Source organism: Coturnix japonica, chromosome 14 (genome assembly GCF_001577835.2).
Source record: "Coturnix japonica isolate 7356 chromosome 14, Coturnix japonica 2.1, whole genome shotgun sequence".
Lineage (NCBI taxonomy): Eukaryota > Metazoa > Chordata > Aves > Galliformes > Phasianidae > Coturnix > Coturnix japonica.
In genome coordinates, this window is record NC_029529.1 from 6,365,278 (window position 1) to 6,393,122 (window position 27,845).

At 49.6% G+C, this 27,845-nt stretch overlaps 1 protein-coding gene across 4 annotated transcripts; it reads left to right on the forward strand.

Moving 5' to 3' along the window:
* Positions 1 to 19: 19 nt before the first annotated feature.
* TRAF7 (TNF receptor associated factor 7) lies at positions 20 to 27,813 on the forward strand. 4 transcript variants are annotated; one of them, XM_015876920.1, is made up of 22 exons: positions 34 to 146; positions 2,056 to 2,183; positions 9,001 to 9,119; positions 9,348 to 9,405; positions 10,511 to 10,602; positions 14,342 to 14,458; positions 15,761 to 15,853; positions 17,532 to 17,565; positions 18,796 to 18,979; positions 19,377 to 19,511; positions 19,890 to 20,107; positions 20,522 to 20,595; positions 21,600 to 21,648; positions 22,107 to 22,234; positions 23,304 to 23,386; positions 23,852 to 23,891; positions 24,220 to 24,336; positions 25,343 to 25,465; positions 26,224 to 26,343; positions 26,505 to 26,636; positions 26,786 to 26,905; positions 27,146 to 27,813. In XM_015876920.1, the coding sequence occupies exons 3-22, from the start codon at positions 9,039 to 9,041 to the stop codon at positions 27,158 to 27,160; spliced, it is 2,013 nt and encodes a 670-aa protein (XP_015732406.1). In that variant the 5' UTR covers positions 34 to 146; positions 2,056 to 2,183; positions 9,001 to 9,038; the 3' UTR covers positions 27,161 to 27,813. The 4 variants fall into 4 exon arrangements, with proteins under 4 accessions (XP_015732405.1, XP_015732407.1, XP_015732406.1 ...); XM_015876919.2 differs by lacking the exon at positions 2,056 to 2,183 and having other exon boundaries at positions 20 to 146; XM_015876921.2 differs by lacking the exons at positions 2,056 to 2,183; positions 14,342 to 14,458 and having other exon boundaries at positions 20 to 146.
* The last annotated feature ends 32 nt before the right edge of the window (positions 27,814 to 27,845 follow it).

Here is a 27,845-nt window from a genome sequence, read left to right on the forward strand (position 1 = left end):
TAGGACTACAAATCCCAAGGAGCGCAGCGCGCCGCTCTTCTGGCCCGGGCGGCAGCTGAGACGAGCTAGAGGGAGGGAGTGAGGGAGGCCTGGGGCCGCGATGTGCCGGGATCGGGAACCGGCGCTTCGGCCGCCGCCGCTGCCAGGTACCGGCTGGGGGAGCACGGGGCGGAGCTGAGGGAGCGATGGGAAGAGCCGGGCCGGGTAATGCGGGCTGCTCAGTGTGGGATATATATGGGGTGGGCTTCTGTCAGGGCTCCCGAGTGGTTCCTTACACTGTACGTGGCCGTGCTGTATTGTTGTATATGTAACAACTCAGGCTGTGCTGGGCCCGAGGGACGCGAGGAGAACCGTGTTATGAGCGGGGTGTGGGGGCAGCAGGGCCGGGCTGGGCGCTGTGCTCACAGCTCTGGGCCCTCACAGCTGCCAATGGGGGCCATACTTCGCTCCTACCACAAGGTTTGGTCTATTAGTTTCCCCCCGGTTTGTTTCCCCCCTGGTTTGTTTCCCCCTGGTGAGGTATCGCAGCCTGCACTAACAGCCAGCTCTTGTGGAGCAGCTGGTGCTTGTTGGTTGTGAGTGTTTCTCCCGCTGGTCCCCACTGACAGCCGCAGTGATTCGGTTGGTCCCGGTGTATGAGGGATGGCTGTGAGAGCCCTGAGAGAGGGAGGGAGGCAATGGCAGGGAGGCAATGGCAGGGTTGGCTGCTTATATGGTGGCTGCAGGAGCTGTGTGAGAAGAGAAGAGAAGAGAAGAGAGGAGAAGAGAAGAGAGGAACGGAGAGGAGAAGAGGAGAGGAGAAGAGAAGAGATCAGGGGATCTGCACTGTATGGGGTTTACAGCCAGAGAGGTGTCAGCTCTAACCCAGGCCTAAACACTACAGTGCTCTGGCTGCGTAACCTCCCAGCTCATTCTCTCCTGCAGGCTGTTCTGTGTGCATCCTGCTACTGTAAATTGCTGCTTTATGCTCTTGCAAGCACTGGTGCTTGAGTCACCCCCGAAAGCTGCTGTGCTGTGCTGATGTGGACTGACCACGAATTCAAAGAGAAAAGTACCGTCCTCATCTTTGTTGCATGTCTGGTGAGAGGAAATCAAAGAGTTCGGGGGTTTCCCAAGGGTCAGGCAGGAAGCTGTAGGATCTGGGTGCTGCTTAGTGCCCTGCAGGCTCCCTGAGTCCTGGGGTGCCTATAAGTGCTTTTGTCCCAGATGGAGCTGTGAAAACACAGGGTAAATCTGGCCATGGCAGCACAGAGAGCTGTGGGTGGGCTGGTTCTCGGTTCCATACGTTTAGCAGTTGCGGCTGAAGTTGGGTGGTGTTCAGCAGTGACCTCTTGGGCTGAGCATCACCTGATCCTGAAGCATGTTGTAGCCCCGAATGGCACTTCCAAGTCCAGCTGTGGTAGGAGGAAGGCGCTTGAGAGCAAGTCCTGGTTTCACTAACCCAATACTTGAGTCATATGGACACGCTCAGGCTGTCAGACCTCTTCCTTCCCCCATTTTATGCCTAGTGTCATCCCTCCTGTTCACTCTTTCACCATGGGCAGTGAAATCCATGCTGGCTATGTCCCCCTGCCCTGGGACTGACTGGGGACATAACAGCTGCCTGGAGGAGGCTGTTGTACAGTGGACCCCCATCCTCAGGGCTATGTGCTGCTCCTCACTGAAGGCCCCACTGGGCAACAAGAGAATGCTCTTCCTTTCTGTGCTAACGAGTTAACTTAGTTAACTGGTTTTCCCTGGAGCATCTCTGCAATCACAGCCTGTGTCACTCTTTGTTCAGCTGCTCAATATTCAGTTTTATGAACAGTTTGGGAACTACCTAAAGAGGGTGAGGCGCTCAAACTCCCTTCAGTGTGAATGGTGGATGATACTGTTTCTGCGGTTGGATTTCTCAGCTTGGAGGCATAAAGCAGTGCTTGCTCAGGTTGTTTTCTCTTAACCTCCCTGGTCTGTGAGCAGCTCAGGGCAGCACGAGGATTGGCTGAGCTGTGGGATTTTCCAGCCAAATTTACATGTCGCCCACTGCTCTGCATGCCTTTCTGTTTACATCACTAGGGAGCAATACACACATACACCACGCAGATAGCGGAAGAGGCATTCTGACCGAGGGAAGCCTGCCTGCAGCTCAGGAACTGGATCATGGTGGTGTGTCGCTGGGCCCCGCTGTGCTGGGGCTGCCAGGGGTGAGTCCTGCGGGGTGGTGTGGGCACAGCACAGTTGTGGGAGCAGCAGGGCAGCACAGTTGGTTGGATCCCACAGCTCAGGCATGGTGCTTGCTGCCAGCAACGTGGAGGAACTGTGTGGGTTCAGAAGCAGGTGCCTGTTGCCTGCAGTGAGTTGGAGCAGTGTTGAGCTAGATTTGTGATCCTCCTTTGCAAGGACACATAATATATGTGCAGCAACGCAGTGAGTGATTTCCGAGGTTGTTCCCGGTGGTTTCAGAAGTACAAAAGCCCTCTGTGTCATTTAAAGAAGTGGTGCTGGTGAGGTGAGGCAGCATCTCACTGCCTTTCCCTTGTGTCCCAGAGCATTGTGACTTTGGATCTTTAAAGTGCTCTGATTGCACCCAGAAGCCAAACAGGAGCATGTCGTGGAGTTTTAAAGCTTTGGAAGATGTTTGGGGAGAGCAGGGGAAGGAAGTGTGATACTTGGTGCACTTTGAGTAATGATGACAGGCTCGGGTTTCTTGTGACTTTAACCTGGCCAGGTTACTTTCTGGTTTTCTCCATTGCAGCCTTTCCCAAGTACAAACAGATTAACCTGGCCTCAGCCACCTGCACGGTGCTGGCAGAGCTGAGAGGTGAGCGAGGCAGTCAGGAGCTGCTGGAGCAGGTTTTCTGTTCAACCTTGTGCTGCTCCCGTGTTGCTCACTGAAGCTTTCCATGCATAGGCTTTCCTTTCTCATGTGCTGTGCTGCCAGGACAGGGCGTTTACAGAAGTGCTCCATGGCCTTTGCTGCTTACCTGGTATGCCATAGAGTTCCTCGTATGTAAATAGTGTGTGTTGGGGCAATTCCTTATTCCCTTTGCTGGGCTGTGCTGGGTTTGTAGAGAGCTCTGAGCCTGACCAGTGCTATTTACAAGTTTTATTGTGCATTTCTTGTGGGAGCCCTTTGCCATTTCTAATGGCTCCCAGAATTGTGAAGGAAATGGAGCTCTTCTGTCTATTGGATTCTTGTTCTTTAAGTGAGAGTGAGGCAAAGGTCAGAAGTGTGCAGCACTGTGCTGTATAATGGCCAGGTGTGAGAGCTCTGCTTGTGCCCATTCCAGCCAAGCCAGCAGCGATGTGCAGCCACTCAACCAGCACCAACCAGGGCCTGGCACTATCAAACTTCATCTTCAGCCTCATGTGCAAGGAAAATGGTATGGAAGGTGGATGCTTCCTAAAATGGAAGTAAAGCCTCAAGTATAGCTTTTGTGATGCAGAAAGTGCATTGAACATTGGCCTCTGCTCTGACTCAGTTTTAGTGTTTTGGGGAAAATGAGATGCGTTGTTCCACCAGAGCAGTCGCTTTTGATCCTGTTATAGCCACATTTGAAAGTTATTGCTTTAGGTTTTAGCGTCAGGTATCACAAATAGCCAGTCTGCCCCAAGGGTTCATTAACCTTATGGAAGACAAGGACATTTCCTACAGAAGCATTTCCTTTTCTGAGCTGTATTTGCAGAAAGGAATGGCAGCATTCAAACAGCTGCGCTTCTGTCACGCTGCTGGATGTGCCCTCTCAGCTCTGCTCTAAAATGAAGCACCGGTAAAAGCAGCAGCAATTAAAAACATCACATTTATTTTTCTTGATGACAGCGCTGTACAGCTCTGGTCTCACTTCAGCTCAGAAAACTTTGTATGGCTTTTAAAAGCAGAGGAAAAAAAAACTTGTGCATGATGAAAAGCCTTTCTGTTCTGCAGAAGCAAGGAACCACCAGCTGGAAGTGCCGTGCTCTGTTGGTAGGACTGAGCTTCATTTCACGTTTGATCTTCTGGCACTGACGCACATCTCAGCACACATGGCTGGCTGTGTCCAGGTCACCCCAGAGGTGCAGGAGGTGCCCACAGCTCCGTGCTCAGCTACAGCTCTGTGCAGCTGCTCTGCAAATGAAGGCTGTCAGCAGGGAGCACGTGAGACTGACCCCTTTCCACCATCCATTTGCCTCACGATTTCTGAGCATTCAGAGTAGATGGATTAGGAATGTGAGGAGGCATGTCCTCGATGGATCCTTCCATATCCATTTATAGACCTGTTGCACATTACTGAGTCCAGTCCTTTCTGAACCTGTCATGACTGCATTTCTCTACAGTGTGCAGCAGCAGCAAGCGCTGGTGTTCCCTGTGAGCAGGGTGAAGGAATGCTTCCTATTGCCTGTGTTCCATCAGCCTCCTGCTAGGTTCACTGGGCACACTGTGACAGAAGGTTGGGGGAACAACAGGCCCAAATTTGCTTTATTCATAGGCTTCCTGACTTTGTAAATCGTAATCAGCACAGGAGGGTTTGTATAATTTGCGCACTTGGAGATTTCACTACTTATTCCATAGATGACCATGTTGAGTGAAGTTTACTTAGCAGTGCTTCTTGGGGATCCTGTATCTGAAAGTTATTGCTTTAGGTTTTGGCATGAAGTATTGCAAACAGCCTATTTATCCCAAAGAATCATTAATCTTACAGAACAGAAGAACATTTAATACAAAATGATTTTCTTTCCTGAGCCAAGGGATCACCTGAGGAGCACCCGAGGAGCTGCACCCTCTCCTTCCCATGCTGTGACTGCCCTTTGAGATGTGTCTGAGTGATGTGTAGCTCACCTGTGTTCTCCAGGCTCGTGTCCTACAGGTCAGACTAGATAATCGTTGTCATCATCACAGTGTTCTTTAAATGCTGTTGCTGAATTTCAGAAGCACTTATGAAGGAATGCTATTTCCTCTAGAGACACTGAGCAAGAAGGCTGTGGGATGCAGAAAAGCTGGATTGTGAGCTCATGAGCCATGCCTTGTGCGTGCTTTGTGCACAGCCCTCCCCTTTCAGTCTACAGTGGACCACTGAGAATCAGTTCACAGCTGGAAAACAACGAGAACACCTTGTTAATGCAGAACAAGGTGAACAGAGCCTGCCCAAATTGGACCCGCAAGGAGAGATCTGAGTCCCTTGTTCTCTGTGGGGTGGTGCTCCATGTCCTGCTGAGCAGGGCTCCTGGAGCAGCTTAGCGTGCTTCAACTTTTGTAATAGTATTTCCCCAGTGATGCACCAATCCTCCGAAGGATGTGTAACCCTTCCTGTTCTGGCTGTGGCGTGGTAGAGGAACAGAAACTTGTCTTTTGCCACGAGTACATGGGCTGTGAAATAAGGAACTTCTCACTGGCACATCCCATTCCCAGTTTGTGGGGTAGCCCCACGCCTGCCTTCAGCAGCACACCATGGCCCCCCTACCAGTGAGCACCCCTGTGGGTGGTTTTGCCAGCCCTGCTGTGGGTGAATAGCTTCAGAGACAGTGTTAGTGAATGGAGGGAGGAAGAAGGAGGAGCAAAGTAGACACAGGGCACATGGCTGAGCTTTGTGGGCACAAAGTCCAGATTGCCCACAGTGCCCTGCCCACACCAGGAGCTGGCTGCAGGGCCAGGGCTGGGCAGATTACGTGGTATTTGTGGAGGATGTGCCCTCTGCCATCCTTCCTTGTGCCGTGTGTCCTCTCAGAGCCTTGGCTTTGTTCTTAAGGATGGCTGTAAGGATCTTCTGCTGAGCACTGGGAACAACTGGGTGAGCCCTGTGCGATGCCCTGCAACAGGAGGTGCCAGCCTCCTCCTATGGGCAGCAGCCGCTCAGCAGGGCCCTCGCTCATTCAGGTGCAGTGCTGGGGCAGCAGCAAGAAACAACTGGCAGAGAACTGCTGCTGCCTTTCTGGGCTCTATAATGGGGAGGAGGGCTGCTTTTCCCAGCTGTCTGCAGCTACTGTTGGTTGGGTTTTTCCTTGCCTGGGTTACAAAACCAGGAACTTTAGGGCTTTTCTTCTCCTTGTGTCTCCAATGCCTGCGTTGATCCCCATGTTGTGCAAATGCTGAAAGCTGGCCCTTCCCCTACTTTGCATCTGGTTGCTATCAGCCCTGTGATTCAGTGAATAATGGGTTCCCACAGTGTCCTTTTTCCAAGGGAGATTTCCCCCCCCTTCTTTTTACTGTCAAAAAATAAACAGTGCTCCATGCACAGAGAGCCTGGGTTACAGGCTGGGTCCTTGCAGGGCTGTGCTGGCTGGACACACAAGGGCTTGCAGCAGTTCTTCATGCACAGGAGGGAATGGAGCTTGCCCTCTTGCTGTAGCTTCTGTTTTGTTGTCAGCCACGAGTGGGACCCTACATAGTCCTGGGATGGAACATCAGGATGCTGTGTCCCGTGTGAGCACTGCCAACCTGCTGCTCTGTGATGCTGCTGGAGATGCTCTGGATGTGGTTCTGCTCAGATCTGACAGTTCCAGGTGCTAAGCCGAGGTTTGGAAATCTGGAGGGGAAGCTGGTATTAACATCAAGAACACCATCTCTTCTCCACTTCCTTTTAAGTTCTTTGATATCAACTGGCAAAGGCCTTTTTCACTGCCTTGTGACAGAGTTCATCGGCAGGCTGCTCTGCAGACATCTGCTCTGTTGTAATCGCTCCTGTATTTGATGGTTGCAGGGATTTGGGCTGAGATTGGCTGTTTTTGTGGCAGTTGGTGTTATGAACGTTGGCACATATTCCACTTGATGTTTTTTCCATTGCTTGCATTCTCCTGGTTTCTATTCAGACGAGATGCAGGGCAGGTTACCTCCTGCTGCTCACAGGTAGTTTGCTCAGCCATGCTGCAGGGTTTGGGGTGTGAACAAGGAGTGGAAAATCCCTGTGTTCCAACCCGTGCTTCCTTCCTTGCTTTGGATTTATCCACCATCTATTGGATCTTGCATTCCTCTGAGTGGGCTTTGGAGCAGGGGAATGTGCATTTTACTGGAGAGGTGCCTCAGGTTGTCCCTGTTGCAGGCAGTTTAGAACTGTTGGAGCCGCACTGCAGCTGGGAGGCAGCTCCTCAATCTGCACGATGCAGCAGCACGGTCCTGCTTCGTTCCTGCTGTTCTTGGACATCAGCAACTCTGCTTAGCATTTCCTAAGGGATCTGGCATTTACAGGCAGCCAGGACGGAGCTTCGTAACGTTTGGAAAACATTATTCAGATCTGTGTTTTCAAGATAGTCCTGGGCTTGGTTTGGGGGTTTTTGTTTGTTACTTTGGGTTGGGTTTTGGTTTGTTTTTCTTCTTTTTTTTAGCCTGTAGCTTTTCCCAAGAGTTCAGCTCCAGGGGCAGTGATCCCTATGGATGCTGTCCATGCAGGACACAGTGTGCTGTGCCAGGCAGCAGAGCAGTTGGTCAGGGGCTGGGGATGTCTCAGCATCATGTTCACAGCATTTAAAATGTGAGCGTAGGACACATGCAAAGCTGGGGCTCTTGGGGCTGTGACTGAAGGAGCTCTGCATGAGTCCTGGGTCCCAGCTGCTCTGTGTGGTCGTGTCACACCTTGAGCCTCAGTTTCCCAATACTACAAAAGAGGTGATCACACACTGTTATGAAGTGCTTGGAGATTGAGGATGTGTCACTCTTGGATGAGAGAAGATCCTTTGCTAGGTGGAGCCAAGTTATCTTACCTCCCCATGAGCCTGCAGCAGGAGCAGCTGCATGGGGAGGAGCAGCCCCAACCCAACTGCAAGCAGATGGTCCTGCAAGGAATGGGACCAGGACCACTGCCCTGCCTGGCTGCAGCCCATGGTGCTTGTAGGGTGAGAGCCAAGCACAAGTGAAAAACAGATTTGGGTTGTGTTTTAGTCAACTGGTTCTAGCCAGTCACTTCTCACTACTGTTGTCTGTCTGGTCTGCCTGCTTAGCCCTTGGACTCTGTAGCTGGCAGGGAGAGCACCAAGATTTAACTGTACCTTGGATAAAAAGGGATCCTTAATCAGGATTTTTCTTGAGCAGCTTATTCCTGGAGCACTGGGTGGGCTGGGACAGGCTGTGAGTGCCAGCAGTGACTTCCAGCCACAAGGATGAAGGGGAAGCCAAGGAGGAGAGCTCCCTGCTGTGCCAAGGCCACAATGGGAACTTCTGTCCCGGGCAGCAGCATCTCCTTGGGATGGCAGTGTGGAGCTGCAGCTCCTTCCTGGGGGAGCAGCTTCAGTACCCCCTCTGTAAAGTTCTTTTAGTACCCTCAAGCCAGCATCAGGTTTCAGCAGAAGAAAGCAATCTCCATGTGCTTCCACAGGTTATTATTGTGCAATACTTTGACTTTGCAAACTTGAACCCGGTAAACAACTGAAGAAGAGCAGTGAGCCCCTCTACTGCCATTTGAGGGAGGGGATTTCTCTCTCTGGGTGATGATCTGTGGGCTGTTTCTGAGCAGAAATTGAATGAGATCCAGAATCACAGAAGTGTTAACTGAAGTAAGGTTTCTTTCTTATAGGGATAAGGGCTCTGCTGGTGCAGCTTTACATCCTTTTGCCCTCTGTGCATGCGCAGCTCCTTTGGCACTCTGTAGGTTCAGGCTTTGTCCAAGGCTTTGGCTCAGACCTTTCTGCCTGTTTGGGTTGTGGTGTGCTCTGAGCTGGGACTGTCAGACACAGCTGGCACATGTGTCTCTATGGGTCTCATTTGGAACCGAGTGATGGTGGGACAGTGGGATGCTGCCTTTCTTTGGCTGCTGAGGAGTCTCATCTGCAATTGGAATGGTTACACATTTGTAAAAGCTGCTAATGGTGATGAGTGTTCCAGTATGTGGGAGATTAAGGAATCATTTAAAATATGCTGGATTTTTGGAACATGCTGGATGCTTCTCCCAGGAGTGGTTTGAAGGGGCCTGACTTTGGCCTTGCCACTTACTTCTGAAAATCCCAACTTATGTGAGTTTAGGTAAATACTTGGACTTAATACTAGAGGAAAGCGTTCTTTGAGCCTGGAAGTTGTACAACAAACCTAACTCTCTTTCTGTCCTTTTTCTTCTACAGAGCAAACTTCCCATGACTAACAAGTGCTGGTCTAGATTATGACCTCAAACAAGAACGCTCGCTTCAATCGTTTCTCCAGTGGCACACCAAACATCACTGCTTCAGAAAACACTAACGGGGTAAGTATAGGTGCTATGAGCTGGGGCTGCTTCTCTTGTTCTCATCCTTTCTTTCCCACAGTGGTGGAAAATTTGATGCTTTTCACATCACAATCACAGTATCCACAAATGAAACTTAAGAATGCATACAGACTATATTCATATATAGTCACCAGTTCGGTAGAAGTAGCAAGAATTCAGGCTGTGCTGCACTGATACACACTGACATTCATTCTGTCTGTGTTTCAGACAAGAATGGAAACAACTTTTGGGCCGGCGTACTCTGCTGTGACGACTATCACAAAGGGTGAGTGCATTTCATTTGTGGGGCTTCTCCCCAGAGCACTGGGCATGAATCCCACCAGGCTTCTTCTCATTGTTGTTTCACAGAGCTCACAGAGCTGTTGGGGCAGTCATTGTGTTTTACTTGCAGACGTGTGACAGAGTACTGTTTTTAGTATTACACAGCCCAAGTGTCACTTATTCATGACATTTGCTCACCAGGTGTGGTGGAATGAGAATGAGCAGAAATTAGAGAACCACAAGGAAGATCTTACTGAAATTAGGATGGTACAACAGGATCTGATACAAAACTTAGTTTCAAATCTTATTTATCCATGTGATTTCTCATGCAACCATTACCAGGGCTGAGAATTCTGATCTTCACTCTTTGCCTGTGTGTCATTCTGGACGCTTTGGTAAATCCCCTGTGCTCGTTTTTAGCTCAGACAGGAGGGGGTGTGAATGTACCTGCTCATTTAAAATTCTTCTGCTTTGTTCTTCAAAGCTCAGCAGGTGAGGAGTCTGAGCTCCAGCATGCAGCGTGAATGTGGGAAGAGATCTGGTTTCACTTTGCAATAAAAATATCCTTACCTTAGTAAAGATAAGAAACTGGCACTTGACACTGGTTTAGATAAGGAAATTAATGACCTGCCTGGAGGGAATGTTTGGATTACATGTGTAAATTCTCGATCATTTTGGACTCCTGAGTATTTACATTGAAAATGTTGTGTCAGTCAGTAATACTATCCTTATGCAAACCTCTGATTTAATATAGCATGTTTCTTTTGTGCTACAAGAAGTATCCAAACCTTCCTAGATCTAAGTGATTGTTGATAGGTGACTGATGTTTGTGGGAGAGGAAGGCTTCCTATTATTAGCATTTTTAACCTATATACCTGTTAGGAAATCATCTATGTTCTTTGGGCAAGCTACCTTTGAAGGATTGCGTGCACTTCAGCAAGCTGTCAGAGATCAGGATTTCTGCGTGTGCTGATGTGTTCAAATCAGGAACTGGCATAGGGGAGTCCCTACTCTTCATTTTGCCAAGGAGCACTTACAGCTACAGAAACCTGTAGCTTAGAAATGTTACTAAGGAGCTTTTTTTTTTTCCCTTCTCATTTGCTTTAAAGCTGATGGAACCAATACTTTTAAGCAGCATCGTCGGACTCCATCTTCCTCCAGTACACTCACCTACTCCCCACGAGATGAGGACGACAGCATGGTAGGTGTTGCCAAGAGACCCCTCGTGTCTGGCTTAGCTGGTTGTATCTCAAATGACATCCGGTGTTCCTCTGTCTCCCTCTGCATTCCCATGCACTGTTACATCAGCTACAGATGGCTGCAGTGGAGGCAGGAGCAGCTCCAGCCTTTCCTGGCTGCTCCCAGGGTTGGGCAGTGGGGCAGCAGAGGCTGCTTCTGACCTGGGCCATTGGAATGGCTGCCGGGCCTCATTTTCAGACTGTCTGAAAGCAGTACCTTGTTACAGAGGCCGAGAGCTACAAATCCCACAGACCTATTTGTGGGGCTGTACCTGCCTTCTGTTGTGAGCAGGATGCCCCGACTTTCCTGGCCTGTTGGCACTGATGGCTGCGGCTGTGTCAACCTCCATCAGCAGCGCAGCTGATCCAGCAGCTATGACTAGAAAATACATTCCTCCTTCCACCTCCAGGTGGGGCTTCTGACCACAGGGAGCAAGACTGAAACCTGCAGTGGGATGTCAGGGGGATTACATCAGCAGGGTCTTCTCAGAATAATGTGCCAATGTCCTGGGGTGTCTGCAGGGAAGCACTGCCTGGTTTTGTCTCCAGTTCCTCATTCACCTTACACACTTCTGAGTATCTTCTTTTTTTTGGCAGTTTAGTGACCCCACAGGATTAGTTGCTTAAAGAGAAATGAAATTGACTAAATCAATTAAATCAAGATTGGCAACAGCAAAGCAAACCTCAGCAACAAAAGCATCACTTGATCAGGTGCCTGGTGCCTCAGCCCTAGCTCACAGCCATGGGCTCTTGCTTTGATTTAGGCATGTGAATAGCAGCCTCTTCATTTGAAGTCTACATATGCATGTAGACTTTGTCAGGTTAGGAGACTCAACTTCAGAGCCTGGGAAACGTGGATCAGTGATGCTGATTCATTTAGGCCCTGGGGTCACAGCAACAGTGCAGAGCAACAGCACTTCTTAAAATAAATTTGACACCAGATTGCAAAGAGCTTTATTGTCAGCATCCTATAAAGTTCCTTCTGTTGCTCAGAGATCTTGCTGTGTTTTATGTGAGCATGTGTTTGTTTTTGAAAAAGTCCTTTGAACATTTGGCTCATATCTTTGACAGACACAGCTTTCCATCATATCACTGACCCCAGGGTGCTGGATCACTGCTTCAGACAACCCCTGGCTTCCAGAACCGATGCAGTGGGCTGAGTGCTGTGCTTACTGTGCCCTTTTAGTGGGTTGTGCAGTTCTTATGGAATAGAGATGTGGTTTTTCATGAGGAGCAGGGATGCTGTGGACATTGCGTTTAGCCATATTTGATGGAGAAGCTGCCAGGTTCCTTTGGAATCCTGTGTTACACAATGAAGTGTGCAGCCAATAGGAGAGATCTCTCCTAGGGCCTATTCTCAGTTGTCTTTCTTGGACAGCATGAGTCCACCTTCCTGGAGTGCTAAGTATTGTTAAGCAAAAATAGCAAAAGGAGTAATGAGTGGTTCAGGAAGCAGCCTGCAGCATGAGGTGCTAATAAACCATGAGCTGCTCTGCTCTGCCTGCTGCTCCAGACAAACTTTCTCTAACCCCTTTATGAAGCTTTCTTTGCTTTGTTAAAAAATAATCTGGGATTTCCCTTCCTGATCAGTATGTTTTACCATTCTCCAGAAGCTTCCAAGGGCTTCTAAGCCATCACAGAGACAGCTGGAGAGGAGTCAGAGCCCTCTTGTAACCCCTCTCCCCCTTCTCCTTTCTTTTTAAAGTTTCCTTTAATGAAACCTAAAGCAGAGTGGAGTGTTCTGCGTGCAAGGCAGGGATTAGTGAGCATCTGCTGTCATCCTCCCTCCAAACAGTGCCACGTGTTCCCAGCCTTGGAGAGCAGGAGCAAGGGCAGTACCAGAGCATTCATGGGGTGGATAGGATATGACCTGTTCTGAACTGTGCCCTAAAATTACAGCTGAATGTTGGGGCACGTCTGAACTGCTGGATGAAGGGCTTGCTGTCCAAGCTCTTGGCACTTTACATGGAGCTTTGCCTGTGACCTAGAGGCTGGGCCGAGTTACCAGCCTGCCACAAGCTATTAGTCTCATGTCACAAGATGTCCGGGCACTCCATTCTTTGGGCTGTTTGAAGGCTGCTTCTTACACTCAGCCAGCCCATGTCTTACACCCAGCTTGCTGGAAATGCTCTTGGCTGCAACCTGCTGATGCACATGGACTGTGTTGCTGCTAAAACTGCCTCTTCTGTGCCTGCCTTTGCTGCTCTCAGCTCTGTCTCACTTACAGAAAAGGAGCTATGCACAGTCATTCTTGTTTTAACATCTTGTGTAACTAGTGGTAACTTGTGTTACTAGCAGAGGAAAATAATTAATGGATATACATAAACTCAATTTATTTCATAACTACTCTTCCTTAAAATTTACATATTTAGCCAATAAACATGCCTTTTATAGAAAGAGCTATATACTTTGGCTTCTAAGCAGATGCAGCATTGCTGAGTTCCTGGGATCCCACGATCAAAAAAATTACAGAGCTGAGCATTGTGAAGAACCAGCAGGATCCTGTGCTGCTCCTCTCCTACAGCCCAACAGGGACTGTACTTCCCCCACAGTGTACTCTCTTAAGCTCATTTTGCATCTTTTATTGTTGAATTTCCTGACTGCCCCCATGGCCTCTTTCATTGGCTTCGTCTGCTCTTGGGCCTGATGTTCCACATTTTCACCTAGGGCAGACTGAACATGAGCAAGGCACTTTCTGTGTGCAGGGTAACTCAGGGAGCAACCCAGTGTAGTGGGGTCTGCTTGGAGATCCTCAGTTAAGTGGTCCTGCTGGTGTAGGCATGATACTGCAGGTGCAGACAGTCGAGGCATTGGGCATCTTGATGCTCAGTGCACTAAGTTTTTGGCTTCGCTCTGCAATGTCTTCATCAACCCATTCATTCTGCTCCTTGAGTTGCTTCTCCCTACACTTTTCTCCATCTGCCAGAAGGGTCTGTTCCATAGTAACCTGGCATTAACTGTGCTCCTGGCTGCTCTAGACCCCTAATCCCGATGTTCTGAAGTCTCCATTTTGGCTCTGACATTGAGTTGCATCTTGGCTCTGTGCTGCTGGTTGATACTTCACCCTTTGGGATGTGCTTCTTAGTTAATATTCTGGTGGCAACATTCCCTCAAAGCCAACCCCACGGCTGCCGTAACAAGTGGGATTTTTCTTGATTGGTGCACGCAGTGTCCACTGAGCTCTCCCCTCCCAAGCAGGAAGCGACAAAATCAGCCTGTTGCTGAATTGAATAGAAGGAAGTCTCCACACTTACGCAAAAAAAATTGGCAGAAGTTGGATCGCGAACGAAACAACAAGTGCTGCTGCAGGGATTAGAGAAACTGCAGGAGCTGGTAGCTGTCTCTGGGGGAGATTTACAGAGCTTTCTGTGCAGGATTAATTCTTCCAAGCCATTACTTTGCGGGTGGGCGCAGTAAGTATCCAAACAAATGCACCTTTGAGAAAGTGACGTGCTTGGAATCTGGCTGTCGGTTTAGTTGAGCGAGTTGAAGCTGGATGGTGGCCGTCCTGTCCCTGCGCAGCGTGGTGTCCCCAGCAGGGAGGCACGCAGAGACCATTCAGTGCAGCTTGGCAGAGTGGATGAACAAATGGAGCAGCTGAGTTTGGTGGAGGGGGGGGCTGAATGGAACTCTCTGTGCATAGGGTTTTTTAGCAGGGGGAGTTATTTGCAATAACAAGAATTGGTTTTTATCTCTTTGAAGCCTCCGATCAGCACCCCACGCCGCTCTGACTCCGCTATCTCCGTCCGTTCATTGCACTCTGAGTCCAACATGTCCTTGCGCTCGACGTTCTCACTCCATGAGGAAGAGGAGGAGCCAGTAGGTATTTGGGATTGTCGGAAGGAGCAGTATTAGGAAGTTCAGTGTCAAAAGAGTAACTTAGCAGACTCCCGTGAGTACATACCGCTAGCACGGGGAGCTTTTCATGTTGTCTGGCAACTAAGGTTCAGGATTCGTGGTTATCATTTTGTTTCCCCTTCTGACTTCTGCAAGTTACTTTGCTTCCTTGTGTACCATTTGCCTGTATTTAAAGAGGGGATGATGGTGAGACTTTTCTGCTTCTCTGAAAAACTGTAACACTTTGCAGAGTGGTGCATGATTCCCTGGCTCTGCTATAGAGCTGTAACTCTTGAGGTTGGTGGTTTAGCCCTAGGCAAGCTAACACAATTCCTTCTTGATTCAGAACCCCATCCTACCTTCAGGGCTGTGTGGCACCCCACTGACTTCACTGTAAGCCCCAGGAGGGAGCAAGGAATTGCCCACATGTCCCTCCCTGTAGGAGAAGGCACTTCTGAGCAGTGCTTAGCTTGTGACCCAGTGCCTAACCCCAGAATGGATGCATGAAAGGTCAGGTGGCATTTTGCCACAGATCTAGGATAAAAGCGTGTGTTTCATGTTTAGGAACCCAGGGGGTCGGGGGTCGTGTTTGCAGTTGTGAGAGCAGCATGGGATGAAAAGGCAGAGTAAGCCGCAATGGTTGATTCATAATGCTGCAGTGATTGGTTTGAAATGCTCTGAGCCCCATTCTGATCTGATCTGTGCCCGTCAGATAGGATGTGCCCAGTGCCCTTGCTCGAGCAGTCTCTGTTGGTAACAAATCTGAAGTGCTGGGCTCATTTGGGCAAAGGAGTGCTATTTCTGTATCATAAGGGAATGAAAGAACACTTCCTTCGGGGTGTTTCAAAATACAAAAGGGCAAGCTGTTTTAAAATGGTTTTTAAACTTCAGGCTTTGTACCCAGAATGTTTTTGACACCAAACTATTGAGTCCAACCATGCAGAGAGTACCAGGCAATGCAGTGCTTGCAGTTCTGGTGACTTGAGTTTTTCATGCAAAGATGGTCTCTGCAGTTTGCTGTCAGTGTCCAGCAAGATGCAAGTGGCTTCCAGTCTATGATCTGAGGGTCTCCAGACATTCCCAGAGTCATTCCTCCACTGTCTCCTGTGTGCTGGAAATAAACATATCCAAGCAAATATTTATTTAGAGATAATGACATTCTTAGCGTGTCCTGGGCCCCTGGCTCACCACTGGAGAGTTGCTTTGCTGAGCCTTTTGCAGAGCTGAAAGCTCCTGGGTTTGCTTTAACTCTGCTCTCTGTCCCTTTCTCTCTCTTTTCTTTAGGAGCCACTGGTGTTTGCTGAACAGCCATCTGTGAAACTGTGCTGCCAACTGTGCTGTAGTGTGTTTAAGGATCCGGTCATCACAACCTGTGGGGTAAGGCAGTATTCTTCCAGATCATGAGCTTGGCTTCCACTTAGGTGTTAGGTCTTAGGTGATCCACAGCCAAGCCATGACTGTCCCAGTGACTGTCAGTCGCTGCAGAGATGCTGCTGAGCATGTAGCAGGTTTCCCTAAAGGCAGCTCTGAACCAGTCTGCATGGGGCACGCAGGGCATTGCAGTTAGCTAGAGAAGCCCAAGGCTTGTTCACAACTGGTATGCTTTTCCCTGAAGAAAAACACTGTCAGCCTGCCAGTCATGGCCACATTCGGTCTCCCTGGTTTGGCTTCAGTCATGTCAAAGCTCCTCATTCCCCATCTGAAGGGCTCTGCAGGGTGTTGCTGCCTCTGGGCACCCTGGAAACAGTTGCTTTTCAGTTGTTAAAAAAGTGTTTTCTATAAGACAGGAATGGCTTGAAGCTTCATTTAGTTAATGCTTGCAGAGGAATTTGGCATCCTCTAATGAAAGGCTCAGAGTATTATGAATATTCTTCTATATTCCGTTTTATTGAGATTTTAATAGAAGCTGTATATTATTATTGCTTCTGTGCTGCATTTGAAGAAAGATGGCTTTGTGATGGGCTCGCTAATCTTCTGATGTGCTTCAGATTGCTAGGATGGAGCTGTAACAACAAGCGCAGAGTGGGATTGTTTATTGTGGGGGGTGCTGTCCCTGGAGGTTCTGGAAGCTGGTGCAGTTTTGCTGCATCATTTCAATAAGCAGCTCTTTGTGGAGACACAGAGATTTAGTGGTTAATATTGGAAAAAATAATCTCCTGCAGGAAGCAGAGTGGCTTCATTTGCAGTTCTGGTTTGGCAGCTCTGGAGAGAGAGCAGCATGCAGCTGTGCAGGGCAGGAAGAGGCCATGTGAGCATGGCTGCAGATAGTGCTCTGCAGAGTGCCTTGCGATACCTCCAGTGCTGCTGCCAAGCCCTGGCCATGGGGCAGGGAAATGTGGCTGAGGAGTCCCCAGGGAACCCACCAGGGTGAGCTCAGGACCCGTGAAATGCCGTAGCCTTCATGTATTTCTTTATGTTCTTTAGCACGTTAGACTGAAATAACTACTTTATCAGGTTAAATGGCTGCCATGCATTTCTGCTGTAAGAATGGAGAGTGAACTATATCAAGTGGTGAAATTTACAGTGCATTTAGTGGGTTTACAAATTAGTTGTCCCATCCACCTGGCAGCTGGAAAGCTTCACTGGAAGAGCTACAAGCGAGTGTGTGTGTGATGGGCTGACTGGCCGAGGGCAGGGTGAGACTTAAGCTCTTCTGCTTGGAGACTGCTCAGGAAAGGGAGAGGAGTGGCATGGACTAAAATGAAGGGCAAAGTAGATAAATACTATGGGCTTGGAGGGTAGGCTTGAAGGGATGCAGGACATGTCTCTGTCCTGATCCTGAATAGAGCTGAATCTTCAAAGCACCAAACATGTACTTAGTGCTTTTCAGGAGCAGGAACTGTGTTGTACCAGTGTTGTACCAGCTGTCCCTTCTAAGCCTGTTTTTGCCCTCTGCTACAGACCCAAGAGCACCCTGTGCTACACAGCAGACAGAACAGCTGCTGAGAACCCTGTGCAACAGGCTTTGGGCTCTCCAGCCTTTCCCATCATTAGCCACAGGGGATAATTTATCTGATATGGTTTATGCTGACACTATTCCTCTTTGTTTCCACAGCACACGTTTTGTAGAAGATGTGCCTTAACATCTGGTGAGTACAGAACTGTTTTTGTGTGATGTAGCCTAAATGCTGTCATTTTCTGATTTGTTTGCTTTCACTTAAAAGAAACCTGCAGAATGATATCTGAAGGGCTGTAAACAAGCTGCCAGTCCCAGGCTACCACTGCAGCAGTGAGGGATTGGGACTCGGGTGGCTGAGCAACCCTAAGCTTTGATGGTATGCAGTGTAACATGGGCACTGGAGGACTGGGCCCAGCTTTTGGGCACAGGATGTTCTCAAATCCAGGAATAGGCAGTGGATAATCCCAGGATAATATGTGTCTTGCCCAGAGTTGACCCATTGATTTCAGAATGAAAGCTTTCTGTGGCTACCCATCTAGGGAACAAGGGGCCGTGTTTGGCAGGAAAACCATCTAGCCTTCCTCCCCCAGCCCATTAGTGCCAGCTCTCTGTCTGCATATCCTTTCAGTGCCAGCTCTGCCTGCAGAGCAGAGCTGCTGGAGCTCACCCCACTCTCCCAGCAGCCTGCTGGAGCCCCAGCTTCTGGCTGACAGCCTGGCCTGACCACCTCCCTCTTGATTTGGACTCTGCACTCCAAAAATTACTTCCCTTGGCACGAGCCTGTGTCCCTCTTGTTTCAGCACAAAGCCATTTGTATTACTAGAACAGCAAGCCCTGAGGAAGCTCCCTGAGGAGCCCAGCAAACAGTAGCTCTTTCTGCCTTAAGATGTTCATCTTCTGCATGTCAGGGAGTCCCTCTGCTTTGCATGCAAATTTCTCTGTCCCTGTGCTGCCCAGAGTCTATGCCCAATCAACACTTCTGCAACCAAAGGCTTTGCAATTGTAGCCCTGAATTGTTCCTGTCCCCTCAGCTTGTGTCCTTGCTAGCTAGCTTCAGGGTGGGGTGTGAGATGGGATTATGTGTGGGCCATCAGCAGACTTGTGGACACTTTCAGTGCATACATCTCCAGTTCAGCATGCACAAGGTTGTTTCAAGGAGAGTGGCATTCCTTCACTGATGATTATCTTGAATTGCCATGAATTAACACAAAACAGAACGTTTCACCAAACTTTAAGGCAAACCAGAGCTGGCAGTTTGCAGATTGTGTGTGAGTATTCATGGCTCGTGCCATGTCACCAATCTGGGAGCTGGCCGTCTTGGATAGAGAAGGGTAAAGAATAAAATCTCCACACAGAGACTCTTTGAAGTGTTCCCACAGCATCTCAGCCCTCACTGACTCTTTTTCTTCCCCACCTACAGAGAAGTGCCCTGTGGACAACGCCAAGCTGACTGTGGTGGTGAACAACATCGCGGTGGCCGAGCAGATCGGGGAGCTCTTCATCCACTGCAAGTATGGCTGCCGGCCTGCAGCCAGTAGTAAGCCTGCTGCCTTTGAGGTGGACCCCCGTGGATGCCCGTTTACAATTAAACTGAGTGTCAGGAAGTAAGTGGTTTGTCACAAGCACACAACCTCCCCAGGCAGGGTCCCTACCACCAGCAATTGCTGCTGTACCTGAGATACCCTTGGGACAGCATAGCACCATTTCTCTCCTTGTCCTATATGTATTTACTTTCCTGTTATCACCTGGCTGTTGCCTGCTGTTAATAGCTGGCTGAAGGCTCAGCTGATCATCAGCAAAATGAGATATTCCCTGCATAAATGTGCCTTGTTGCTCTCAACTTGCTGACCAAATAAAAGTTTAAAGCTGTAATTGTAGCATTAGAATGGGAGGCTTTTTGATCCCAGGTCTGGTTAGCTCCTTTCCTGATGATCTGTGTGATTTCCGTTCATTTTTTGCTTGTCACTGATTTTCCTTCCTTTTGCTTTTCTCCGTGGGCAGAGATCATGAAAGCAGCTGTGATTACAGGCCAGTTCGTTGCCCCAATAACCCCAGCTGCCCACCTCTCCTGAAAATGAACCTGGAGGCACACCTGAAAGAGTGCGAACACATCAAGTGTCCCCACTCCAAGTATGGGTAAGGAGCTGGTGCTTTTTAGTGGGAGGGATGCACTGAGCTCATTTCTGAGCTGCTTTTTGGTTACTGCAGTCCAACCCCCCTGGGCTATGAGCAGCTTTACCATTGCAGTGCCTTAAACTGCAATTAGGCTGGTGGAGCTTGCAGAAGGCAGCCCCCAGGCCTAGACAGACAGACAGACCAATCTGGGGCCTATACCCTGGCCAGAAGAATGGGAGCTACTTGGTCTCTGTAACCCAGCAGGATGGTGAACTGCAGTACCAGTGCTCCTTGTAGGGGACAAACAGCTGGGGGCTCTCAAAGGCCTGGAGGCAACTGATCAAGTAGGTTTCCCGGAGTGTGTCCTGCTCCAAACAAGTGTCTGCCTTCCCCTCATAGGTGTACATTCATAGGAAATCAAGACACCTATGAGACCCACTTGGAGATGTGCAAGTTTGAGGGTCTGAAGGAGTTTCTGCAGCAGACGGATGATCGTTTCCATGAGATGCAGGTGGCAATGGCACAGAAGGACCAAGAAATTGCCTTCCTGCGCTCCATGCTGGGGAAGCTCTCAGAGAAGATTGACCAGCTGGAGAAGAATCTGGAACTCAAGTTTGGTGAGTCTGCACCAGATGAGTTATATGCTCAGAGCTGTAGGGTCAGGGCAGCGCTGTTAGGATGCTACATCACAGGATTCATTCTGGTTTTAAAACTGTTACCGAGTAGGTTTCAGGAGGAACAAAGAGGGGCCCTATTGACTTCTGTGTTGCCTGTACATCATGGGGCCTCCAGTCACTGCTCTTATGGCAAATCCTAGGAATGTCTGCAGGCAGCTACCGCCTTTCTTTTATGGCTTCTTTCTATGTGCATGGGCGCACTTCCCCATAGAAATGAGTAGAATAGCCAATAATACTGGACCCCATTCCCCATCCCTTGTTCAAAAGTTAGATGGCACCGTGTGTCCTCTGCTCTGTTCTCCTGGGTGTTATGTGGGCCTCAGCAGTAACCATTATCTTGTCGCTCCCTTGTAGATGTGCTGGATGAGAACCAGAGCAAGCTGAGCGAGGACCTGATGGAGTTCCGCAGGGATGCCTCCATGCTGAACGTGAGGACAGGGCCTCGAGGCTGGGCAGGGTGGCACACAGTCAGATCCTGCCTCTGCTGTTACTTGGGCTTCTTTTATAGTGGGAGGAGTCTTTGGGCTGTTTTTACAGCAACTGGAGTGTGGGTGAAGATTTCCTCTAGGCTGAATTATAGGCAGCTCAGTGGGTGTATTTTAGGTACCACATCTAGGTTGCTGTTTTAATTGGTTCTCCTGCCTTCTCTTAGCCTGTTGCTGCTCTTGAAAGGTGTAACCAGAGTAAAGGACACCTGCTGCACAAAGAGAGCCTTCTGCTCCAAAGTACACACACACCACTGTACTTTTCATACTAGCCAGGGACGTGTCCTTCTCCTTGCCTTCAGAGAAAGCAGACATATAAGCAAATCACCCCTAACAAGCTGGGAATGAGAGATGTCTCATGATTTTGGATCTTATTCAGGCACTGATGTTGGACAGACGTTCCTCCCTAGCTCAGGCAGATTGCATTCCACTGGCTCTACTGATTAGGAGGAGCTTACTCTGGATTACCTAAGCATACTGATGAACTGGATCCCCGTGGGTACGGTACTAACTGGGCTGTGGAGGAGACTGCAAAGAGATCTTCCAGTTCTTCTCCAACAACGTGGGCTTCAAAAGCCAAGCCAAGCAAGCAGCCCTCAAAACTGATTTGATCATAGTTAGCAATCTGGTGAACGGCAGAGCAAGGGCAGTATATTCTGAAAGGTGTTGTTATGCCTGCGTGGAATACTGAAGAGTTTAGTGTAGGACTGAGGTGCTGTGAGAACCCTGTGGTCCCTGAAGGAACGTGACAGAGGGATATAGACATACAGTCCTAGGGCAGGACATCTCTGATTGGAGAATGAGTCAGTTGCTGGGATACAGTCTGCACAGGGATTCAAAATCTGTCCAAACTCGAGAGCTGTTTTAGCAGTGGATGGGGACAGTGCCCAGAAGGGCAGGCTGGTCTTGATAGCTCTGCAGCTCATGCAGCTTGTTCTGTGTTTCAGGATGAGCTCTCCCACATTAATGCTCGACTCAACATGGGCATCCTTGGATGTGAGTATACCTGTGTTCTTCACCTGTTTGAGCTGGTTTGGGGTGATGGCAGTGAGCTCTTTCAGGCTGTCACAGACAGGCAAAGTGCCAATTTTCTCTGTTTGCAGCAGTGATTTGTGCACAGCACCACCACTGTTGCAGGAGACTGGTGGGAATGATTGCCAAAAGAGTTGGTTAATGGGAGCTAACTCACAGCGCTGCAAGGTTACTGGTTGCTGGGCTCAAAAGGGCCTCCCTGCCCTCCCTAGATCCAATCTGGGAGTTGCATGAGGGAAGAGAATCCTGGGGCTCAAAGCAATGATAAGGCAATGAGCTGTAAGGGCAGGACATGGGACCCTCCAGCCAGGCTGCTGCAGCAGCCTGAAGCTCAAGGAGGGGGGGAGCTCTATTCCCTCCAAGGTCACTTGGGGTGGTGTGGCACTGTTGTCCCATGCTTACCTGCCTTCTTCTTTCCATAGCCTATGATCCTCAGCAGATCTTCAAGTGCAAGGGGACCTTCGTGGGGCACCAGGGCCCCGTCTGGTGTCTATGTGTTTACTCCATAGGAGATTTGCTTTTCAGTGGCTCTTCAGACAAAACCATTAAGGTAAGAGCTTTTCCACTTGTCTTTGCATCTGTAAAAGTGCTCCAGATGAGGCAGAAACTGAGCTCTAGTTGAGGCTGAGGGGGATATCACTGCCCAGTGTTCCTCCTGAAATCCTTAATGATTCTTTATGGCTATAGTTAGGCAAAATGTTCTTCAGTTTTGCTGTAGGGAAGTGCCATGTGATAGGGAAATCGAGACAAGTTGTGTTTTTTGTGAAGCCCTGAGTAGAATCTCATTCCTGCTGTCTGTGGTTTGGCTTTATATGGTGTCTAAGGCATCTAAGCCTGATTCAGCATCTGATTATACTTTCCCTTGTTATAAAATGTCACCTCAAAAAAAAAAAAAAAAAAAAAGAAAAAGAAAAAGAAAAAAAGAAATCCCTGATAAAATGAGCCCTTTTTCTATTTTATGGCATGTTTGTTTTTCTTTGCCCTGTTTTCAGTAGCTCAAACTGACAGCAGTGCTCCAGTGCAACCTAAGCAGCAGTTTCCAGTCTCACTGTGGTGGCTGCTGGCTGAGCCGGGGAGCCACGCAGGGAAGAGCCACATGGAAGAGAATGGATATTTTTTGTGTTTTATTGAAAGAGAGCAGCTTTCTCCCCAGTGCTGGCTGCTCTGGGCAACTCAGAGCTGGCTGAGCACCACATTCTCATGTTCGCTCTGTCAAGAGAGAGCTTAGTGGGGAAAATGCTGTGCGGTGGCAGAGACAGAGGAGGCTGTGCTGTGTGGTTTGCCCCCAGGGACAGGGTGTGAATCGCTAAAACAGGAGCCTGAGAGCTGCTTCTGTGGTTCAGCAGTGTTGTTTTGGCCTGGGGCTGTGGAAGGCAGTGCTGGAGAGGGCTGGTGCATGCTCCTCTTCAGTGTCTCTTGCTAACTTCAACCTGACCCTCTGCAGTACATTTCCTCTCCTAGACACGCTTATCTCTGCTTGGAAGACAGGAACACAGGTGCCCAGATGACAGTCTGTTTCCTCCTTTCCGTGCCTTTGTGGTCTGCCGACATCCTGGCCAGGCCCCCAGCTGCTGTGTGTGCAGGCATGTGACCCTCTGCTGCCTTGTGTTTCCTGTTAGGTGTGGGATACCTGTACCACATACAAGTGCCAAAAGACCCTGGAAGGTCACGATGGAATTGTACTGGCTCTCTGTATCCAAGGGTGAGTGTTGAGCAACACCTGCCCTGCAGAATAGGGAGTGAGCACTGGGCCTCCTGAGTGCACCCTTATAGTTCCTATTCTGAGTCCTGCACATGCCAGGGCTGCGTGCGCATTTGGAGGTGTGGGTGGCAGGGAGAGGAGCCCCATTGGTTCCTAAAATCCTGGATCTCACCTTCAGATGGAGCCCTTCGTAAATGTCACATCTTTAAAGATTGACAAACCGCCTCCTGCTGCTGTCCTGCCTTCTTCCTTCCCTGTTCACCAGCATAGTGCTGGAACTGACAGTCCAGCACAGCCCCCCATGCAGCCCCAGCCCTGCTCCTGAGACCGCTGCTGCTCCAGGTCTGGGCCCAATGAAGCAGTGGGGTGCAGCTCTTAGCCCAGCACACAGCCTGGGAACCAGACGAGGCCCTGTGCTGGCTGCTGTCCTTACTGACCTTCTTTTGTTTTGCTGTGACATTACAGGAACAAGCTATACAGTGGCTCTGCTGACTGCACCATTATTGTGAGTACCTGGGACCTCTGTTCTGTTTGGGTATGGAGGTGTGGGATTAGCAGGGCAACAGGGACATGCAGCCTGGTTTCCATAAGGTTTTTCAGCTGCTGGTGATAGGATTGGTATCTCATGTGTGCTTTATGCCATGCCTTTAACCAAGGTACCCAAGGGTTGGATTTGGGTGTTCCCTGCAGACCGGGCACACGCTGCTCATTGAGCCAGGCTGGTGGCTTACACTGGTGCCTGTTATTTTGCTTTACTCCAGAAGCAAAGAGGAAGGGCTTCTGCACGAGGGTCTGCTCCTGCTCCTCATAGCCTCTCCTCCTTCTCTTTGCAGGTCTGGGATATCCAAAACCTGCAGAAAGTGAACACAATCCGAGCTCACGACAATCCTGTTTGCACTTTGGTCTCCTCGCACAACATGCTGTTCAGCGGCTCCCTCAAAGCCATCAAGGTAGAGCTCTGGGGCAGCTCCACTTGGTTCACTTGGGGACTGATGCTACAAGCTGTAAGGTAGCAGTTTCCAAATAGGAATCAAGTGACATTTTGGTCTGTATCTTACTATGTTCTCTGGAGCTACACAGAGCAGCCAGCACTGTGCTGTGTGCTGGTTAGAGATTTTCTGAGACCTGACTGGAAAGATCCTTTTGTTCCTTCTAACTCTGTAAACCTGAGGCTGCAGGTGGGGAGGACCTTGGCAATTCCCAAGTGCGTGTTCCCTGGGCTCCCTACACACCTACTCAGACCTTTGGGAACTGTGCCTGGTGCCCAGAATTGGCTGGGGATTCAGGCTGCCTGTTTGAAACCGCCTCCAAAGGATCTTGAGTCAGTGTTCTTTTCCCAAAGCATGCAAAAATCAGGGAACAGCTTTGCAAGTTGCCCTTTAAAGCCTTGGCTAGATTCCCTTGGTTCTGCTTCCAGCTCCTGGTGAGGCAGCTTATGGGACCGTCCATCTGTAAGAGAGCACATGCTCTTTTCTTTATCTGGGCCTGGAGTGGTTTTGCAGAGCGTTTGGGGGCTGGAAGTGGCAGCACTAAGCAAAAGCAGCACATGGGGCCTTCTGTTTTTTCATCCCCAGCCACTTTCTGCCACGTGAGCTTTGTGGGTCAGCTGTGCAGTTTGGAGCTCTGTTGGTCCCTGTGTGCTGAGGGCTTCAGCCAGGGTTTTCCAGGTGCTGTGGGTATGGACAGGCACTGAGGGGAAGTCCAACACAGGGTTTTGTTTAGGTTTTCCAAGCCTATAGCTCTGCTAAGGAAGGGTCTCTGCCAGCAATAATGCAGGCTCTGCTCCAGCTTTCCCAGCCCTTGGGAAACATGCTTATTCAGCATAGTTATTGTATCTGCCAGCCAAGCGGGTTCAGCAGATTCCCATTGGTCTGGAGAACCAGCTCAAAATTCTACTTCGTGACCTTATAGGACCCTATGCTGACTCTCCTCTGTGTGTGCTTGTGCTTTCCATAGGTCTGGGATATTGTGGGTACTGAGCTCAAACTGAAGAAAGAGCTGACAGGTCTCAATCACTGGGTGCGAGCGCTGGTGGCTTCTCAAAACTATCTGTACAGTGGATCATACCAAACCATCAAGGTGAGACTCTGTGGCAGTTGTAAGCCATAGGCTGTCCCTGATACATAGATGTATTCTGCGGCTCGGGTTGGTTGAGCAGGACAAAAGGCAGCTGCTCAGATGCAAGAACACTGCTGCAGCACTGCTGACATGCTGGCTTTTACTGTGCTGATTGCATCTTTGTAGGCACTAATTCAGGGCTCTGGCTGCTCCTTGTGAGTGCAGCTGCCCGGGGATGCTCACTAAGATAAAAGCAGCCGTGGCGCCTCGCACTGCCTCTGCAGCTGCCGCAGCGTTATCTGTGCTGACAGAGCTGCTGATAAGAGGAGAAGGTCACTGTCTGGCTATGGAGTTACCATAAATCTGTATGTGCTTTGCGAAGTGCTCTCATCTGTGTTGGCTCAGGCTTTGATGAATAGTTCACCTCTCAGCATCTGGGTGACACGAGAGAATTTGAAGTTTCCTTCCTTAGTATTAATAAATCCCTATTAGTTTGCCTGCATCGGTTTCTAGTGCTCTCAGGGAAGATTTGTGCACGTGTGTGCAGTCACAAACACAAAGCATGCAATCTCCGCCATTTTTTTCAGCCTAGATGTTCAAAGCTGGGCAGCTAAATAAGACAGCAGGATTTTGCTCATCGGCACTGAACGTTCCCAGCCGAACAGATCAGACCGTAACATGGAGCAGGGCTGTGTGGCTGGGGGATGGTTTTAAGAGAGCTCCCTCCTGTAGAGGGGTGGCTGTGTGGGTCTCATCCTTTGCTCTGGTGGCTCTTTCAGATTTGGGACATCCGAAACTTGGAGTGTGTGCATGTGCTGCAGACCTCAGGAGGCAGCGTCTACTCCATCGCAGTTACAAACCACCACATTGTGTGTGGCACCTACGAGAACCTCATCCATGTAAGAGCTGCAAGGTTCAATCTGTGTGTGTTGGGCTGGGGGAAAGGGGCAAGGATTTGAGAGTCTGGCTCTGCTGGTCCCTTTGCAGCTCACCCAGCACATGGAGATGTGGATGAACATCTTTGGGATAGGTGATGACCCCCCCTGCTCTCCTTCCACAGGTCTGGGACATAGAGACCAAGGAACAAGTCCGCACACTGACTGGTCACGTGGGTACAGTTTATGCCCTTGCTGTCATCTCCACACCAGATCAAACCAAAGTCTTCAGTGCATCGTATGACCGGTCTCTCAGGGTATGTGTCTGGGTTTGTGCATCTGGGTCTGTGCTCTTGGCACTGCTATTGCAATATAGCATTAGAAGGGAGAGGATGGATGGGGAATCCTCTTCTGTCCATACCTTCTGTCTCATACTTTCTGTCTCATGCCTTCTGTATGCCCACAGGTGTGGAGCATGGACAACATGATCTGTACTCAGACGCTGCTGCGGCACCAGGGCAGTGTCACTGCCCTTGCAGTTTCCAGGGGTCGCCTCTTCTCTGGCGCTGTGGACAGCACTGTAAAGGTTGGTTTCTTTGGGCTTCTCCAAGTTGCTTTGGTCTCTTCCAGTGCTAGAACAAAGGTGTTAAATGGAGGAGAAGCTGGCTCCAAATGAACAAGATGAGTTTCAATGGAGGGAGGTTGAGCTCCTGGCAGAGGTGCTGTGGGGGCTGAAAACCAAAGAGAAGCTCGACAAGATGACAAAGAGAAGGCAGTGGAGCTGCTCAGAACTGTCATGACTGTGGGTTGTTGTTGTCTCCTCCAGGTCTGGACGTGCTAGTGAGAGCCGCCCCAGTTCTGCACACTGAAAGACCAAAAACTCCTCCCTCTGTCAGCCTGCTGGGTGATGCCACCACTCTGAAGAACTGCTGCAGCTCCTCTCTGCACCGAGCACTGCCTGCTGCTGCCTGTCAGCCATGGTTCCTTCCCCTTGCAAGGACCCCGGCGGGCAGCTCTCAGGACAGATCTGACCCACAGGTGCTCCAGTTGTTCCCTTGGGTCTGCCATGTGGGAATGCACAAGAGCCACATAGTGCCCTCACTGCGGTGTGCGAGTCCCAACACTGGGACCCAGCGGTTCGGGTGGGTGCAGGTGGGGGCTGGGAGGTGGTCCCATGTAAATGGTAGTGCTGAGCATTAGGCCATGCCCTGGGTTAGGTCCCCAAGCCCTTTCTGTCTCTAGTATTTAATTTTACTGCCAAGATATCAGGCTGATCCATCTGGGAAGAGGTGTTTTCTTGAGTAGCCAGGTACGATTTTTACGCCACAGCTAGTTCTCAAATAACACAATCCCATTGTTCACCACCCTGTAATAATGGTTTCCACATTAAAGAGAAAAAGCCTCTGTTGCATTTTTACTCACATTTTCTACTGTTTTTAAGATTGTAATATAGATTTGATTATTTCTTCATTGACAATAAAAGTGGAAAGAGTTGTTCCTGGCCAGTGTGAGTTATTGCAGACATC

Coding starts and splice junctions, on each gene's coding strand:
- TRAF7 (XM_015876919.2), top strand. CDS start 9,039: ATGACCTCAAACAAGAACGCTCGCTTCAATCGTTTCTCCAGTGGCACA. Junction 19,512..19,889: donor TGTCCCCACTCCAAGTATGG/GTAAGGAGCTGG, acceptor TTCCCCTCATAG/GTGTACATTCATAGGAAATC. Junction 20,596..21,599: donor GGGATGCCTCCATGCTGAAC/GTGAGGACAGGG, acceptor TCTGTGTTTCAG/GATGAGCTCTCCCACATTAA.